The 19802-nt window shown below is 42.1% G+C and overlaps 1 protein-coding gene across 13 annotated transcripts in view; it reads right to left on the bottom strand.

The window, feature by feature from the left end:
* Positions 1–19802, bottom strand: part of LOC133413320 (microtubule-associated serine/threonine-protein kinase 3-like) — a 64383-nt gene that overhangs the window by 11804 nt on the left and 32777 nt on the right. For 8 of the 13 annotated variants that reach the window (XM_061697513.1, XM_061697516.1, XM_061697515.1 and 5 more), the window contains 13 exons: positions 10477–10565; positions 8512–8581; positions 8337–8415; positions 6711–6865; positions 6266–6341; positions 5974–6183; positions 5324–5425; positions 5118–5250; positions 2428–2489; positions 2219–2310; positions 1554–1762; positions 1207–1345; positions 154–286 (listed from right to left, as the gene is read on the bottom strand). In XM_061697513.1, the coding sequence (XP_061553497.1) occupies positions 154–286; positions 1207–1345; positions 1554–1762; positions 2219–2310; positions 2428–2489; positions 5118–5250; positions 5324–5425; positions 5974–6183; positions 6266–6341; positions 6711–6865; positions 8337–8415; positions 8512–8581; positions 10477–10565 (1549 nt within the window). Of the gene's footprint in view, positions 1–153; positions 287–1206; positions 1346–1553; positions 1763–2218; positions 2311–2427; positions 2490–5117; positions 5251–5323; positions 5426–5973; positions 6184–6265; positions 6342–6710; positions 6866–8336; positions 8416–8511; positions 8582–10476; positions 10566–17433; positions 17746–19802 lie in introns of those variants that run through there. The other 5 variants (XM_061697518.1, XM_061697525.1, XM_061697520.1 and 2 more) reach the window with 4 other exon arrangements.

Raw genomic sequence — 19802 nt, 5'->3', positions numbered from 1 at the left:
CTTTCATCTATGAAAAAACGAGACGATCCTCCATAATATGTCGGTTGAAGCATATCGAGGGGCGAGGAGGGTTGCAAACAAGAGACGAGATCCATCCGACGTTTAGAGCGGCGACAGGAAGGGAGCGTAGCGGAGGCTGTGACGAGCGCTCACCTGCTTGTCTGAGAACTCGCGGGCGTCCTTCTCGATGTGGCCTTCGTACAGGTTGGTGGTCATGTTCATCAGGCCCACTTTGGACAGGCCGAAGTCCGTCAGCTTGATGTGGCCCATGGACGTCACCAGCAAACTGACACAAACGCGGAGTATTGTTATACAAATACATTCACAAAGATCATATATCGTACAGCTCCAAGACCGAGCCCTGCCGCGGGAAGCAAAAATCAGAGTAATTGATGCCCCCGTTAAAAAAGGTTTATAATTGCCTATAGGAGCACTTCTTTTCTATTAGACAGGACTTTGCCCTGACTAATAGAAGAGCTCCGCCCCACACTTCAACGTAGTTCAAGATGGCTCCAAACCAATACATTTGTATTAGACAGGGCTTTGGCATGAGCACAAACCGTGAAAAAGTGAGTTTTCAGCGACGAACGGAGGACAGGGTCCAAAAATTCTTAAACATCTGTTGTGAATTTCTACTTGCTACTTTTTGTTGTGCAAAAAAGTACTGAAATAATGAACATTTGGATGTGTATTAAAAAGTTCACAGAAGGTCAAATTAAGTTCACCTGTTGAGGTACTAGTGCATTTTAGGTTCATCCTAAAGTTTTACCCAAAAGTCCAATACAGTGGACCCCCGTTCTTCGCGGCGGATAGGAACTGCGCCAGACCGCGAATAGTAAAAATCGGCCATTAGAATTGCTTTGTAAAAAAAAATATTTTTTTTTTTTTTTTTTAAACCTCCAAAATTCTTGAATAAGCAGGGATAAACTGCCAATAAACGTTTCTGGGATTGTTTCCCACCCAAAAAGAAACATTTGAAAAAACAGAAAAAGAAAACTTTGAAAAACAAATTGAAAAAAAGACTGAAAATTGAAAAAAAAAAAAAAAGACTGAAAATTGAAAAAAAGACTGAAAATAAATAAGAAAAAAATAAATTCAGCGAATCCACGTGTGCTGCACCGCAGGTATGCGGGGGTCCACTGTATCTCAACCTTTTTTGTGAAAAGTTTGTGTGTGTGTGTGTAATGGGGGCGGGGGTCCCCTCACTTGTCCGGTTTGAGGTCCCTGTGCACGATGCCGTAGTTGTGAAGGTACTCCAGTGCCAGCACCGTCTCAGCAAAGTACATCCGGGCCATGTCCACGGGCAGAGGGCCCATGTTCTTCAGCAGGGTGGCGCAGTCGCCTCCTAAAATGACATCACACATCTTCAGCGCCATCGACAGCAGCATCGTTGCCGTCGTTATTCTCGTCATCATCCGCATGACCGTCGTTGCCGTCATTGTCGTCGACTTCATTGCCATCGCGATCATCACAATTGCCGTCGCCGCTATCGTCGTCGTCGCCATCATCGGTTTTATGACGTCATCATTCCTGTCATCATCGTCATCTCTCACCTTCCACGTACTCCATGACCATGCAGAGGTGTCGTCTGGTCTCGAAGGAGCAGTACATGGAGACCACGAAGGGGTTCTCTGCGAAGGTGAGGATGTCCCTCTCCACGAAGGCCTGCTGGATCTGGTTCCTCAGCATAAGGTTCTGCTTGTTGATCTTCTTCATGGCGAAGCGCTGCTTGCTCTCCTTGTGCCGCACCAAGTACACCGCCCTGCACCACAAACACATGACGACCAAGTCTCATTTCATATTTGTAATCACATATTTAGTATTTACATAAACAAAACTAGGATATGTGATAGAACTAGTATCGATACAGACAGCTAAAACTAGGAAGGCTATGAATAGTATAGACAGAACTAGTATATCTAAAGCTAGACAACTAGTATGATAGAAATATAGGTAAAACAAGTAAAGGTAGATGGATAGAACTACTATAGATCCAAAACTAGCATAGCTAGATAGATGGAATTAGTATAGGTGGACAGATAGAGCTAGTAGAGATAAACCTGGTATAGATATATGAAACTGATATAGATAATACAAGTATATAAAGAACTAGCATAGAGAGCTTGAACTAGTATAGATGGACAGAAAGTAAACTATTGTTTTCAATGAATAAATGCAAAAGTATCGAGTGTTCCTGCGTGACGAGGTTTGGTCTCACCCGTAGGCGCCGTTGCTGATGAGTTTGGTCAACTCAAAGTCCAACTCGCACGGTTTGCGTCTGGACCTCAAGGCGCCGCTCAGACTCTGCGACTGACACCAGGCAGCAGAAACAAACAAACAAAAGAAAAAAGACAAAAAATATATGTATGCGAAGAAACATTGGGGGGGAATCAAAATCAAATCAACGCAATGATGAATATATCTTACGCAGTCATCTGTTTCTGGAGTTTGTGCAATGCCGCTGTCACTGCTGCTTAACTGAGCCATTTCTGCACATACAAACACAAACAATATGGTCGGGGGAAAAAAACAATTCTTTGGATTTACTGAAGAGAAATCAGTACTGTATATCATGCCAGTGGTCAACTAACACACCAAAACTTCAGTAGTAGTCATTGCTTCCACTGAGCAGAAAGAATATAAGCTTGTGAGAATTGTTTTATGCTCTGTTAAAATAGCAGTTGTTTACAAGGTTTCTAATGACCGCAACAATGTTGATTCCAGTTAGACCCGTCTGTGATGTTTTGCATTAAATGTTAGCATTAAGCCGGTTGACTTTAGTGAGACGGCATTATAGGGTTTGGTTGAACATTTTGGTGTTTAAATATACATATTTCCATTTCCATTATTGCCAAAAGGATTTTTTTAAGGAAATACAAAATGGAGCCTAAACACAAAACGGGGACTGCTGAAGGTGCTGACCGAGTTGATCTGGAGGGAAACTAAATGAGGCAGAAATGAGACTCATCTAAAAGTCATTAGCGGCCACCTTGCATCATAATAAAACACGCCAAGGTCCATGTGTGCCCATTACGCCAGGGAGCGCACGACACGTCGGCCGCCACTGAACATCTGTCCATATGTGTGTGCGCATATGTGCTTAGGTCATTTATTCCTTCCTAATGATTCCTAATGGATGTTGATGTTGGGGAATTCGGAGGTTCATTGGAGAGACAATCTGTTTCCGAACACGTTTCACTTTCCTTCTTTTTACAGCTCAACCGAGACACCACGCGCCGCCACCTCCGCCAGGGAGCTTACGTTTTCGTCGCAGCACAGCTTTCCATCTGCAATTCTCCCCCCGTGTGTCAACTGGATTTGTCACTGTTCAATACAATTGACTCTGCAATTGCCTTCCGCTGGTTTCCTCTCTTAGCGACGTGTAAATACGTCGGATGATATTTTCTCTCTCTTAGAAGGAATTAAATTAGCCATTTGTGTTTTGTTTTTAATATACGCAAGAGCTGCTTTTTTTGTGAAAAGCAGCAGCTCGATTGGGCGACTGAATTGTTAAGTTAGCACCACTGACTGCTTTTGTAAACGACAGCAGCTCCTCTTAGTTCATAGCCCTGTCATTAAGGTAAGCAGTCCGCATCAGTGGGGACGCACCTTGAGCTACGCAAGCCACAAAGACAAAAAAAAAAAAAAAGGAAAAATTGCTTCCTAGAAAATCGTCCTAATAAATGTTGAGTTGGAAACTTCATATTTCAGTTACAGTGGGTACGGAAAGTATTCAGACTATACCTTAAATTTTTCACTCTTTTTTTATATCGCAGCCATTTCCTAAAATCATTTAAGTTCATTTTTTTCTACATTAATTTACACACAGCACCCGATATTGACTGAAAAAAAAGCAGTTTTTCTTTTTTTAATAAATCAGCAAAAATGCCAATATGGGGTACTGTGTGCACATGAATGAGGACAAAAACGATCTTAAATGATTTTAAAGGCTTCTTTATACTCGCGTGGACAGCAACCGCGGTGTCGTCACTGCGGCTATCCGGCACGCAGTTTGCCTTTATACTCGAGCGCAACCCACGCGCGCTGTTTTGAAAGTATGTTGCAGTTCTCCTGCAAGTCGGGGGTGTCGCCGCGGCTGGCATTTTGTGGCCATTACCGGTCGGCATTTTTCCCCTTTCCTTTCCGTAACAAGGAACAAAACCACAACAACAATGGCGACCGTGGAACAGAGTCTGCTAGAACAAATGGACCAAGACGATACGTTTAATTATGTTGCAAAAATCGATCGAGAAGGCGGCGGCATAGATGCTATGTGGAACCGGGAGGAACGCTGATGACATCACAGCATGTGACTGAAACGGACCAATCACGAGAGATTATCTCCGCGGCATTCTACGCGCCGCAGCTATTTTTGCCGTGTGCGCGTCAAGCGACGCAGAGGGGCCGCGCGGGCCAATTCGTCAGTCACGCGATGCAATGCGGGCGTTGTCGGCCGCGCCAGTATAAAGAGGCCTTAACAAATGGCTGCAATATAACAAAGAGTGAAAAATTTAAGGGGGTCTGAAAACTTTCCGTACCTACTGTACATATGCATATCAAATATTAGTTTTATATAACCTTTGCATGTTTATCGTTCCATAGCTCTTGTACAGCACAGTACTTCTCCGTCTCTGCAAATGTGCTCAGGATTGTTTAGACTCCTCTTGTTTTGACTCCCTGGATTTCTCTTCCTCCCTCATCCTCTGCATGCACCCATTCCCATGAAGATAAGTTTGAGTGCAGCTGGACGGTGCTGTTTGTCTGAGAATGTTGTGGGAATGAGAGGAGTGTATTTCCTTTTTTTCTCCTATGGCTCACTAATGTATAATGGTGATTTATTTATTTTTTTTGCGCTTGCTCTTCAGTAAGGGATGACAATTCGTGATGACTTGTACCTTTTCCTCTCTTTGCAAATATTTCTTTCTTGTAATAATAATAAAAAATAAATCACAAAGACAATATTGCTTTTTTACTTATTCTGTCAGGAAAACACTTTCAACAAAGAATTGATCATATCCGCCTATCTATGCTCACACAGCATTTGAACAGGGGTGTGTAGACTTTTTATATCCACTGTAAATTCTGTGTAGGCGCGATAAAGGAAGGAAGCAGCACACCTTCCAAAGGATCTCTGGTGAGTCCCAGTTGGCTGATGATGTAACGAGGGATGTCGGTCTTGATGCCCTGACCCTCCTTGGCGTGGCCCTCTGCCGCCTCCAGGAGGTGGTAGAACTCCTCGGGGTCGAACTCCTGCACGGGGAGGAAAAATGCCTGACTTGAGTTGAAATGTGCAAAGTGTTCTCACTGAGTGGAGTCGGCGTACCAGACATTCCAGCAGCCGGGCGGGTCGAGCGATGACCATGAGGATCTTCTTGGCCAGCTCGCGGATGAAGTTGACCTCCTCGCTCTCGGAACGCTCGGTGGACTGGAAGAAACGTCAAACAGAACGGTGACTTGGGATGCCAAGATTTTTTTCTTTGCTTTTGTGACACGGCCTTTTTTTTTTTCTCCACGGCCTTCCTCATTCACTACGTCAACTCTCATCTTTTGTCACCACCACGACTCTGTTAATACCAAATATACTGTATACAAAGACTGTAAGCGTGAGGTGCCTAAACTGGTCCGACTTCCGTGTTGGCATTTCTCTTCTAATCTATATCTTCCACTCAAAAGACCTTGAATCCTAAGCGATGCAACGGCGCCATCTACAGGGATCTGTTTGTCATTACAGTGGTTTACAAACCTGAATTTCACAGACAAGCTTGGCAAAACCCTCTTCCATGCATACCCGTTAAAAAAACGTAACTGACATGTCTATACGTCGGTGGTGTCAGTAAATAGCTGGATTGCAGCTGACGAATACAAACGTCCACAGCAGTGAATGACTTAATTGTCGTTAAGATTATGAGGGGGGGGCGGGGCTTGGAAAAATGTCTCCCCTGGACCCCCGAGTGGCATTGAGAGTGCACTCACCTCCTGCACGAGCCTCTCCAGCTTGTCGGTGAGCTCGCAGAAGTAGCTGGAAGTAACCAGGCCCAGCCGACTCTTCTCCAGGCAGTCGCGCGCCAGCTCGATGATCTGGTGGTGGGCGAAGCCGAGCACGCCGTCGGCAAGCGGCAGGACGTTCTCCGGGGAGTTGGCGCGGATGATCTCCTGGATTTTCTCCTCCATCTGAGCGGTGGCCTGAGGACGAGAGGTGAGGTCAGGTGAGGTGAAGTCAGGAAAGGGAAGGTGAAAAAGATGGACACGCGAACTCAGCCGTCACCTTGGGGAAGCGCTCCTTGTAGACGTGATTCATCATGATGATCTCGTGGTCGTAACAGGATGGAGACCTCCCAGGGCTGAGGAGACCAAACAAAAACAAGACAGTAATCCACGAGCAGATCTACAGCACTGAGGTCTACTGGAAGACATGCAGCGTAATTTAGAACGAGAGGCAGAAAAGATCCTCAACTAATCTTCAGCAATAGTCGTCATTCCCCACAGAGTAGAGAGAATACATGCCCATGAGTATTGTTGCATGTTCTCTTATGTGTTGCTGCTCCGCGTGGGTTAAAGTAGCAGTTTTTGAAGGTTATCTGATTACCGCAACATCGATGCTCATTTCCGTTTGCCTGTCTATGGCGCTTTGCATTATATATTAGCATTAAGCTAGCAGACAAGGGGGAAAAAAAACATGTGTTAGGGGAGAGAGTGCCAGGCATCCTCACCTCAGGCTGCGCGAACGCGGTCGCATGGCCGCTGCCCGGCGACACTCGTCGGCGGAAATGCTCTCGGTGCAGAAGTGCTTGGAGAGGAAGTGCAGCTCGTCCGGCGTGGGCTGGAAGGGCAGCTGGTGCAGCTTCTCCTGTGATGAACAGGACGACTGGAAGTGAAACAAATATACATTCAACATGAAAACAAAACAAAGTGGTAGCACGTTTTTTTTAAGAACCATAAAGAGGAGTGTCAAAGAGCTTAAGGAAATGCTAGCAGTTTAAATAAAATCATTAGCATGTAGCATTCACAGCACAACAGAAAGCTACCTAAACATGACTGACTCATCAGTTCAGTAGCAAGGTGCGTCCATCTAAACAGTAAAATGTGCTAAATTGTTCTAAATCGTGAATCCGTTGAATGGGGGCATGTGGCGCCATCTGGTCGATGACAGCACTGAATCATAATTTTAAATAAACTCAGTTTTTCTTTCAGCTAAAGGGAAAGGTTAGCAGAGTAAAGTAGGGTAATTTGTATATTATTTCATCAATATAAGTCAGTGTCAATAGCGAGTCACAGCTGCAAAGAACGTAAAAGGTGCGACATTTTGCTGCATGCTTTGAATGGGCGAAAGAAGCACCATCTAGCAGACAAAAAATTTAATATACAAATTAAGTACAGGAAACGGCGGCACGGTGGACGACTGGTTAGAGCGTCAGCCTCACAGTTCTGAGGACCCGGGTTCAATCCCCGCGGGGCCCCGCCTGTGTGGAGTTTGCATGTTCTCCCCGTGCCTGCGTGGGTTTTCTCCGGGCACACCGGTTTCCTCCCACATCCCAAAAACATGCATGGTAGGTTAATTGAAGACTCTAAATTGCCCGTAGGTGTGAATGTGAGTGCGAATGGTTGTTTGTTTCTGTGTGCCCTGCGATTGGCTGGCAACCAGTTCAGGGTGTACCCCGCCTCCTGCCCGATGACAGCTGGGATAGGCTCCAGCACGCCCGCGACCCTAGTGAGGAGAAGCGGCTCAGAAAATGGATGGATGGAGTACAGGAAACAGCTGTATGCAAGGAATAGGGATACAAGCCCTGCTGTGAAAATCGGTGCGTAATTGACACCCTTCCTAAAAAAGGGTTATTGCATATTGTTGCCACAAGATGGTGCCAAAACTTTACATTTGTCTAAATGAATGGGCAGGTATCGTGTACTTCAACAAACTTTCTTGACACCGAATGCCACCAGATGGTGTACAAAGACAGCAAATAGGTGAGCTTTCCAGTGAATAACGGATGATAAGTTAAAAACCAAATCGCCATATTTGCTGACATAAATGATTGCATTAGTTTGCTTGAAGGCAAATGTGGGATGGGTAAAATTGTATTTTCAATGGGACTATTTGGTTACTGAGAAAAACGTTTGTGTTGCTTTGCCGTTTTAGGCTCATTCAAGGTACATTGTAATTCTAAAATGTTTTGGAAATAAACCCACTATGTATTAAAATGAGCATACTAAAAGCTCAATTGTAGTGTCTATTACACCTTTATTATTAAACATGATCATCCTATTTTTACAGTAAAGAACGTTAAAATGTGCCTTAAAACATTGGCCGTCCAGTTAAATAAAGGTTTTCTGATGCTCACAGAGACAGTGGAGCTGGGGGTGTTGGTTCCATATCCAGAGGAGGGAAGGGAGGCCAGCGACCAGCGGCGCCCATCGCTCCTGACGGCACAAGTGCAAAACTCACATCAACGCACGACTCGTCTTGTTAAGACAAACAGAAACAACGTCAACAACAACAAAAATCAACAACAATACCTTCGTGCAAAGGAGAAATGAGCCGAGGCACTCGGGGAGAAGTTCCGCGGACTTTCCTGTGGACTCGAGCCTGCAGGAACAAATTGAAAAAAACAACAAAATACATAAGTTACGTTGCTCACAAGTCATCAGCTGTAACTGCTCTTTTACTTATACGTAGCTCCTATGACCTCACAAAGTGACAAACACTTCGCCTTTCAAAGCACCACTCAGCTGTTGTGTGTCTACAGTTGTCTAAAGTAATACTGCAGAGTGCTACTTATTAAAAAAAATGGGGCGATGGAATGAATTAATGGAATTTCTATTCATTACAATGGGGAAAGATGATTTTAGATATGCATATTTTGCATTATGAGCATGGTCACGGAACAAATTAAACTCATAAGACACCACTGTATATAATTATCTAACATCAATAGCGAAAAGTCACATAAAGAATGTCAAAATGTTTGGGACAGCCAGTATATGAAAGTTCAGGGGTGACAAAACGGTTTGAAAATCAAAACTGAAAGGCCCCAAAATGGATGCGGAAAGGGTTAAGTGCTCTCAAAGGCACAAGCCAAGCAGCTAATTAGACAATGCCATGCCCTGAATGCAATGTAAACAATAAACGCTGTTTCCGTATAAGGGAACAACAACAACAAAAAAGCTCAACCAATGAGAATCAATGTAGAAAAGATCCATTCATCCAGTTTCATTACCTTTACTAGCAACGCTGCGCCTGAGCCACACAGTTAAGTCGTCCCAGAGAACATTGTGCGTTTGCGGATCCGACCGCATCTTTTCCCCTCTGGACTCAGACTAAACACGGAGTGGCGACTGGGCTGCTTTTTTTGCGCCACCAATGGCAGGAAATAAAACGCCCCGCGGTGAATGAATGTTTCCCCCCCCCTACACCGCCGCCGCTGCGCTTCCTCTCTGGAGGATCTCCGCTTCCTCAAAAGCCACAACTGCTTTGGTGACGCCGCGCACCTCTCTTGCGGCTGCTGTATTGAACCCTGTTTACTGCTACCGTTGAGTCAAAACAACCACATAGGTTAGCCTTAGGAACGTCCACTTAGCGCAACGCTAACAAACAATGCAAAACGCCATAGATGGGCTAATGAATAGCTTCTATGTGGCGGTGTTATAACACTATGCGACAGGATAGTTGAACACACCAAACAACAACAAAATGGGGACTAGCGCAAGCAGCCACGGTAGCATTAGCGCAAAGCGAGGGACTTCTACTCTTAAAGATGACGTTTGGGATAATTTTGGTTTCCCCGGTAAATCCAAAACAAGGGAAACGGACACATGAGAAAACATCAGATGTCGCCGTCCCAAAGCCGTGCACAGAAAGTCAAGACAGCTGTTTTGGAGTCGTTTAAGTCAGCAGAAAGAGTGGCTGACCACTACGTCCGCAAATATCACTTAATTAATTTCTAACGAGTGGTCAAACGTTCTGCAGGCTATACAGCCCTGCACAGAAGCGGCACAGGGAGGGAGCAATACAGCAAACTTGTTGACAGAGGAAATAAATGAATGAATGAGGTTTGACGAAGAAAGTACTGGCAATTGCCACAAAGCCGTAAACATGCTTATTAATTGGGTATTACTTAAAAACCCTGCAAATAAAAAAACTTAACCGTAACCCTAATAAGAAAATAAATATTGTTTAAGTATACAGCGGACCCCCGTAGCGCGCTGATTTATTTTTTATTTTTTCCAATTTTTGTCCTATGTTTTTGTTTGAACATTTTTCGTTTTACTGTTTACTGAAAACGTTTAGTGGTGGTTTATCCCCGCTTTTTTGGGTTAAAAGAAAAACACTAACAAAAAATATATATATATATTTTCCAATGCAATTACAATGGACGTCAATTATCCTTGGACTTTCGCCCGGTGCCCATCCCTCCGTGAATGGCGAGCGGTCCACCGTACTGTCGTTTGCCAGTAAATGACGTGCATGAATGAATGTGGTACCTGCGAGAGACGAGAGGGGCGAATGGGGTCGCGGTAAACCAGTGGACTGGCCGCTGCCGATCAGGCTTTTCCTGTTGCTCGTCCTGCAGCTGGACAAAAGGATTATGGTCAGTGTCATTGATCCATACAAAGAAACATGAAGTTTGGGAATCACGCAGTCTCTACGCTCGGAATCATCCTCTACTCCCACATCGCTATTTTGTCATATTTAGTGGACTTTTTAGTGAGCAATGTTGCCCAATATATAAAAATCCCCAGATAGAGACGCATGTGTGCGCGCTACACATCTTCAAAGGATGATGATGATGATGATGATAGAGTGAGTCAACAAACTGACAGACGAGCAACAATCATGTCTGACAGGAACAATTGGGCCGTGTCGGCGACCATTCTGTGCGCCTGGGAACAATCAAAAGAACAGTGGCGCGCCGTGTGTGCGTGTGCAGAAATGCCCGAGTAGGCAGACTCGGCTGCGTTGTCAACGCGCCGCTGCAGAGGCGGCGGTGGTGCAGAGGTCACGTGGAGTGCCCCAGGACACACCAATGTCACATTTGCGGCACTGCTGAGCTAAACAGTTTGATGACGCGCGCATTAAACTACAATGGCATGGTCGTAGAAGACCATAATGTATGTTTGGATATAATAATATCCCACCTTTTTTCCTGGGCGAACAGGGCTTTTCTTGCATATAAAACTTGGAGGTGTTGCTTTTAACTACAATTGTGGTATTACGCGGCACTGATTAGGCAGTGCTGTATTAAAAAAACAGTTGGAAGTTGCCCTAAAATCATCAAAGAATTCCAGACTCTCTTTCTTACTGCAAACGTGTCGGACCATTGAATGGATTTCCAAGCTGGGAAATATTGTTTCTTTCGTTATGCGTTGCAGTAGTTTGTAGAAAGTGTGCTGTGGTTATAGGTCCAACGATTAATCGACAACTGATCGATTAATCGTTTTGAGACCTCGTTTAACTTAAAATTGTCCAAATCCCCAGAAAAATCCCCAGAACATTTTAGAATTACAATGTACCTTGAATGGAAACACTTTTTTATTTTTTTTTAAATACGATTAATCGAAAAAATGATCGAGAGAATAAGATCCAAGCACGACCCTTTGATGCTCTTCTTTCCCATTCATGCCGTTGAGTGTGTGTGGGGGGGAAAAGTCCTCATTCGGCCTCCGTGACATCCATTCTTGTTTACTGTGCGCTCATTCACGGTGACGGAGTGAAAAGCATCTGGTACACAGGTGCGGGCGTCAAAGCGGATCAGGTTTAACGCCGTCTATTTATATGCACTCGCTGTGGATTAGGCCAGCGGATGCCACGCCGCTGCCCAATCGGCCCTCGGCTCGCTTGATCCTCGCGCTTCCTGCCGCGGTGTTTAGCGGTTATCGTCTACTTACGCTTATGGCACAAGTGAGTTTTCCCCTTTCACGCTGGCTTCCTGGTAAATTGGCAAATCAGAGACAACGATCGAGGCGGTATTTATTCACCTGTCCCTTTCGGACAGAGCTTGACAAAGCGGTCTAATTTAACCCCCAAATCCAATGGTGCCTTACAGTATAGTAAGTTAGGCGGGGTACAAGTCAGTCGAGATGGCCAATGTGAAACGGGGTAATGTGCATGATACATCGCGGAAATGCATCTGTGACTGACTGATACTATTTTATTTTTTTAAAAAATTATTTTTACACCTTTTTGGGCAAACATGACAGAGGTATAACAGTAGAGGCGGCACCGATTCTCCATTCCTTTCAGACAGAACTCAAACAGTCAATTTTATGCCAGGAAAAAGATGGCTTACAGTGTTACTCATACAATATTACTTGGCGTAGCACTTTCCAATCTTGCTTAGCGGTACCGCATGTTCCATCCCGAGACTTGCGCTGACGACATGCTGGTCGCTTGGTGACCCTGAGAGCTAAAAAGAAGTCAACGGGTGAATTGAGAGCATTATCTGTTCTGACTCCAGTACTCTGGAATGCCCTACCCACAAAATTAGAGGCGCTACCACTGTAGAAATGTTACATTTCAATTTAACACTTGTTTTTACACACTTACATTGGTTAAACCACACCAGGTGTGCAAATAGCCTCTAGCTCTGCCTTACCCGGAGACATTTGGATTTTGGCCTGTTTAACTACCGCTTCCCCTCCCGCCCCACAAATCACCATTTTTCAGCCTTACACACAGGACAGCAAAAGTCAGGGTAAAGCCCAGGTAAAAGCCATCTTACTTGGCAGTATGAAAGGGACTCATGTTAAAAAAAAAAATACATGGTGGATATCCTTAGCCTAACAGCATAACTGCCTGTTATTTTTAAACATTTTTGGAAAAGAAGAAAAAATATCAAAGTCAACAAACATGACGAGTCAAGTTACCTCGACTCAACCTTTGCTGATTACCATGACCTGAGAATCTACAGACAAAGGAAAAAAAAAAAAACTCAATTTTTAGCAAACACATTGGTATTTTTATTGATATTGAATAAGTCAAAAAGGACTTTGGCAATCATGCTATTACTAGGTTAAGGAAATGCAATAGCAGGGTTTTACTGTAAAGAAAATCCCAGGAGGTGGCGGGAGGACAAAGAGCCTACTAACTAACCCTACTTGCTTTGAACAATAAGATAAGGGAGGAAATAATCGATTAAAATCAGGGATTAGATTTTTTTGTGAAAAAGAACAAATATATTTTGAGGCCATATCAACCATCCCTAGTACAAAGTAGTCTCAATCTGTCAAAAGGCCCTTTTAACTTGTTTTGGATATCGTGCGAGGCAAAAATAGACGTAGTTGAATGAAACAATTGTAGCCCGGCCCAGAAACGTTGCTTTGTGCGTTTGCGCTGTCAGAGCTGTCAGGTGTGCCGACACGAAGCGATGACAAAACTACAACGCAAAGTCGCATATCTGACACTTACCGGCGCTATTAATAGTGTTTAAAAAAAGAAACGCACGTACAGTCAGTCCAGCAGCAGACTTTAATTTTAGAAAATACTAATTCTCATTGTATTAAGGCTATGACTCTTCTTGGAGCGGTGTGTCTTCTTCTCAAAAAAATATGACTCAATTCTCATGATATTATTCAGACTTCTTTCAACAACAAAAAAACTTCAAATAAAAAAAAAAAAAAAAACTATTCGTTCCATGACTTTCTCAAAGAAATACGACCGTCGAAAATGTACTTTATTCTCAAAATTCTGACAAAAAAAATACAACTTGATGATATTCTAACTTGTTTCTTAAAAAAAAATCCGACTGATTTTGTAATAGTCAACTTTTTACCTCGAACAAATTTGGCTATTCTTGTAGAATTGACTTGTGAATCGCTGAAAAAACGTAATATTTGAAAATATATACTAAAAAAAAAAATCAGACTTCATTCTCGTAATATTTGAACATCTCTCGAAAAAACCTTATTCCTGTAGTATTACCTATGTATTACCGCCAAAAAAAGGATTGTAAATATTGCAACTTTTTTAAAAATCTTGTAAATCACTGCTTTTCCCCTTGTAAAATTAGACCATAAAAAAATATTTGATTCTCATAATATTCTGACTTTGTATATTTCTATTAAAAAAAAAAACGCTCCCTCTCGCAAGTGTTTAAAAAGCACACGTACAGTCTTTCCAACTACAGTCATATTTCTCCACAACCAATGTTACATGCATGGACTGCAACAAACCAGCCACTATTTAATGCTAAGCCGTTTTCCAAGTAGGTCATGACGGGGATTAAAAATGAAAAATGAAATAAAAAGTGCATTTCTATGGCAGTTCACACCATTTACAAAGACCTTGCGGATGTCACACTGTAAAGATGTCGCCTCCCTCTATAAATCACAAATTCAAATGAAGGTCATTTGGGGATGTTGGCGTACGTAAGAGTACTTAACACATTTTCAATTCAGCTAGAATGTAGAGAGCACTGAGCTCCCTTCGAGGACCAACAATCTTCTATTGATCCCAGCGCGCATTGAGAAATGAAAGCACAGTATCAGCAGGATTAAGGAAGGCAAATTTCAAACGCTGTTACGTCTCTCAGGTGTCTTCGAAGGCCCGGGAAGGAGTTCGACTTCATTATTCTTGTATTATATTGTGGTTAACTTTTCTTTACTCTTGTATTACAGTCTAAATGTTCATTTTTAAGTTGTCGCCCCCACCCCCCCCCCCTTGAAAAAAACATGACTTTTCTTGGAATACCACATTCAAAAAATAAATGAAATAAATACAAATTAAAAAAAAGACTATTCTCGTCAGATTTTGTGCATGGAAAAATTAATTCAGAAAAAAATGCATTGACATATGCAATTAGATTATGTATAATAATACCATAGAAAAATATTTTTTAATCCAATTTTTCATTTGAAATTTAATAACTTTAGTCTCTCGTAAGATTTACACATTTTTGCAAAAAAAACCAATCCTTCATTCCTGCAATATTACATCGTTTTTTGTTATAACAAAATAACATTGATCTTATAACTATTAAAAATAAATAAGTAAATACATAAAAAATCCAACGTCATTCTCTTGAATTATAACTGTATCCTGAAAAAAGGTAACTTAATTCTCGAATGACTTTTTTCTTGAGGAAGGAAAACAAATAAATACTCATAATATCATGACTATTTTCTGGGAAAAAATATGACGAGCACTTCTCAAAGATATGACATAAATTAAGACCATACTTTGAAAATGACTTCATTTTCTTAACATCACGACGAATAATCTGACTATTCTCATAAATCATGGCAAAGTATATCAGGGGGGAAAAAATATTTATTTCTTGAAAAAAATCAAAATTTATCGGGTGAAAAGTATGGCTGTTCTTGTAAATTCCAAATGTTTAGCTTGATAACACAGACTAAAGGAAAAAGCACCCTCTTTCGCACAGCACTTTTTTTTTTTTTTAATTTATTTATTTTTTTTAATTTATTTTTTTTAAATAAAATCGTACGCTACGCTCCGATTCGCCCCACCTCTACACAAGATTCCGTTGTTGTTTTTGCAAACGGAAACCAAAACTCAGAGCTCAGTGCAGTAACATGACACATGACAACCGGCTGTAAACACTCCCGAGTCCAGAAAGCACGTTGCGGCACGCTCCCGTGTCAAGTTAAGTCCCGGGTGGAGTGGTTACTTTTGGGAGCGTCGCAGGCAAGCTCTGCCTAACAAATGTGTTGCATTAAAGTCGGACAGTGCTGTCCACACACTTACAATCCCACATGATGTCCGAGTCGGGCCAGAGGCGCAAGCATAAATGATCATTTTGTATCTGGAAAAAAATACTGACTCTTGTAATATTCTGATCCCCCCCCAAAAAAAAAAAAACATTTACTTCACAATATGATTACTTTTTTCTATTTTGATTTCACTCTTGGAAATATTATTTCTTCTTATTTCATGACAATTTTCATAATTCTTTTTTTTTTTTCTTTCCCAAAATACAACTTCAATCTCGTAATTACTTTTTTCTTAAAAAGAAAAACCTTGTTCGCAAAAAAAAAAAAAAATACTATTTTACATCCCCCCCAAAAGACTAGTATTGTAATTTTTTGGCGAAAATCTTTTACTATTCACATTAAAGTACATAAAAAAAAATAAAAAAAATCCAACTTCATCCGTTTAGTATGACTTAATTCTTGCAATATTACAACTTCGCACAGAAAATTATGCCTTCTTCTGAACGAAAAACAAAACAAAACTATTTTGTCTACGTTTACATTATGTTCCCTGAGGCCACGGCTGCCCTGTTTGACCCAAAACGTATTCATCCATTAATTGTGGTCATTTTTCATCTCCGTTGTCAAGTATTGCTTAGTTTTTTTCGCGGTCTATCACAGTATCCATGACATGTTGCAGGGGGAGGAGGGTGGGGGAAGGGTGCTAGTGAACTGAAGATGCCCAGATGCTCACAGGTGCGCTACGTTTCGTCCCGCGGTGTACAACGAAAGCCAGTATGTTCCCTCCGAGCCTGTCACGTTCTAATGGGCATGAGCATGAAATGTAAAAGCCGGGCAGCTTCTGAGCAAATTTATGGCCCCAGTAGAATCGAAATAAACTCCCGTCTGGCCTGGCTCCAGAGTCGGCGTCAGCACGGGGTGCCACATACTGACGCTCAATAAATGTTTGATGTTAGTTTTCTGTCGACAACTAATTAATCTCTTGTACCAAAACATGCGAAAGACCCCGTAATTCACAATTCAAAATGGAGAAAACGTAGCTTAAACTCAATAACCATGACATAAGGAAGCTAACAAACAAAAACTGAATTAAAATTATGCCTTTTTTCCCCAAAAAATAAGACCTCGTAAATTCTGACTATTTAGTTCGATGTCCATGACACCCAATTTCACAAAGCTAACAAAAAAGAAATCAACATTATACCTTTTTTCTGTAAATTTGGACTATTTAGCTCAATAGCCACGACATAAGGTGGAAAAACACCACATTTCACAGAGCTAATGAAATAAAACAAAATTTGGTTTAGGACTTTTTTTCAAAATAAAATAAAAAACAAACTACCTTGCAAATTCTTACTATTTAGCTCAATAACTACAATTTAAAAAAAAATATAAAAAAAACCCCACTGTTTTGTAAAGCTAACGAAAAACTAATGTACACCTTTTTTTTTAAAATAAAGGCGATTACAACTTGAGGGGGGAAAACCCACCCTCTGCAAAGCTTAAAAAATAAAAAAAGCTTGATGAAAATCAGACTCCACCCAAAAATTTGCTGCGCTCTTACACAAGATTTCGATTTGACCAGTTGTTTTTACAAGCTGAACAAAACTTCTGATCAATCCAGTCAGTATAACATGACACTGCCCTAACAACACAAGAAGCAATAATCGGCTGTAAACACTCCCAAGTCCAGAAAACACGTTGCGGCACGCTTCCGTGTCAAGTTAATTCCAAAGCAATCTGTTCCAGGCACAAGGGTGTAGAGGTTACCTTTGGGAGCGTCTAAGGCGAGCTCTTCCCAAGAAATGCGGTGCGCCAAAGTTGGACAGCGGCGTCCACGCGCTACAATCCCACATGCCGTCCAAGTCTGGACAAAGTAGCGGGAGCTGAGCGGCGGGACCGCCTGACGGGAAGCGGAGGCATTGGTGTTCCGTGTTCAGCTGCGGCATGAGGACGCGCCGTCCTCCCTTGAATAAAAGACGTAATCCCGGGAGGAACCCGAGGGGACGACGATCCAGGTCAGGTTGCAGCAGAGCTGCTATGTGCAGGAGCAGCTGACTCTTTGTTAGCACGTAACGGGCACCTACTAGTGATTACGCGGTAGAAGGAGGGGTAGGGAGAAGGAGGGGCTGCAGCAGCACCTCGTTTGGCTCGCGTCCAAACATCTGACAGGTCAGTCAGCGTATTAATGTGGGAATTCCTCCAGTTGTGCTGCAAACACCAGGGTTGTGCACGCAAAAATGAGTTTTGCGATACGAGCCGTTGCGAGTAAATGTTTTAGGTGCAAGTGCGAGACGGTGGCAGCAAAATGCAGTTTGGTAGATAGTGAACAATTCTTAAAAAAAAAAAAAATTTTAAAAAGAGGCTGCAAGCGGTTCAATGCCCGTCCCAGTTGAAGTTTACTGTCAAACTAAATGGAAAACGAGAATATCGTGCATTTAAAACAACCACATAACCGCCAGCTTAATGCTAACACACAATGCAAAACGCTATAGATGGGCTAACTAAACTAGCATCGATGTGATGGTGTTACGACCCCTTAAGCAATGGATATTTGAACAAAAACCGTGCAGCATCACATGTAGACAGACAGAATAATACAAGCATATTTCTTCATTATTCTGCAAATTGTGAAAATCTGCAAATAAATGACTCTCCTTTATAATTGCCATGTTAAAAAAAAAAACTAGCAAAAAACAAGAATAAGCAGTGATTTCTGCAAAAAAGCAAGATGAGGTAGAAAAAAACATGCAAATAAGCGTGAGTTTCGACGAATAACGGGGAATAGGTTTACGAAAGACATTTGCGAACGCCAAAGCGTGACGATGCGGCGGTCCACCGTATAATTATACATGTATTACACTGCCCCCTGGTGGCTAAGACAGCACACCGGAAGAAGTCGCACGATGAATGCGTGGAAGCATGAAGCTCAAACTTAAATTCCTCGTATTCTATTTAATTATGTTATCCCTGAATGTTTTTATAAAGTAGAGCACTGCAGAGAGCTATTTTTATCAAAAGAACGACAATGTATAAAGTGTATTATTGGTATGTGGCTACTGCAAGATCATAAACAAAGATTTAAAAAAATAATAATAATAATAATAAAATAAAGAAAATCATGGCTGTATGTGTCGCAAAGCATTGCAAGAAGTTTCGGGTCAGTCACTGGTACCATTTTAAAATGACTGGGTCGGCTACACAACACTATTTTACCACCCCGCGACACTTTGGCCCTTTGATCTGCCTCAGATTTGGGACGTCCTGATTGGCCGGTTGACGGCAAAGTGCACACACGGTCACACGGCGGCGAGCATTTCGTCACGCCGCCGATGAATTTGACGTTTGGGAGAAGCTCGGGTTGGGGGGGTGGCGGGGGGGCAGCATAAGGATGGAGGCCCGACCTCACGGGAGAGAGCAAAGTCCCGGCTGCACAGAAATAAAAAGCCGCCCGCGCTGCAATAAATGTTGAGCGATAAGAACCGACGTGGACTCGCGTGACTTTTTCTCGGCTGCGTTTACACCGCAGGTTTGACATCCACAGCCAATATCAGCGTGTTCACGTTTACGCAACACTTGAAACAGAACGCAGGCACATGCCCTCCAAATGCATTGTGCTTCGAATGTACGGTACCATAGTTGCGTCATATTTTTTGTTTATACACCTGTAATGGAGCATATTTACACCACATGTAATTCGCTATATACTTACGATGTATTCACATCGCATATATGGCCCTCACATGCCCTCTAAAGCCACCACAACAGTTTTAATGTCTATACATCATTAAAGTACCATATTTACATTTAATTGTATATAAACGTCTGATGCACTGTTTAGATCATATTGAATGATCTAGACACCTCTAATGTACAACATTTATATCATATTATATGGTCTGTACACCAACAACGTTTCATTTTAAATCATATTTAATGTTCTCTGTCTCTAATATGCTATATTCTATTTATTTTTACTTTATTTTATATTGCTGATTTTGGAATACAGTGATTTTTTTGGTGTTAATTTACATATTAAATAGTACATGTCTATACTTTACTGGTTCGCATCATAAATGTCTTTGCACCACATTTACATCATATTGAATGATATATAAAGCTCTAATGTACCATATTTA

The sequence above is a fragment of the Phycodurus eques genome, chromosome 15 (assembly GCF_024500275.1).
Source record: "Phycodurus eques isolate BA_2022a chromosome 15, UOR_Pequ_1.1, whole genome shotgun sequence".
NCBI classification, from domain to species: domain Eukaryota; kingdom Metazoa; phylum Chordata; class Actinopteri; order Syngnathiformes; family Syngnathidae; genus Phycodurus; species Phycodurus eques.
The sequence above is the reverse complement of the archived record's forward strand: the minus strand, read 5'-3'. Positions and strand labels throughout refer to the sequence as shown.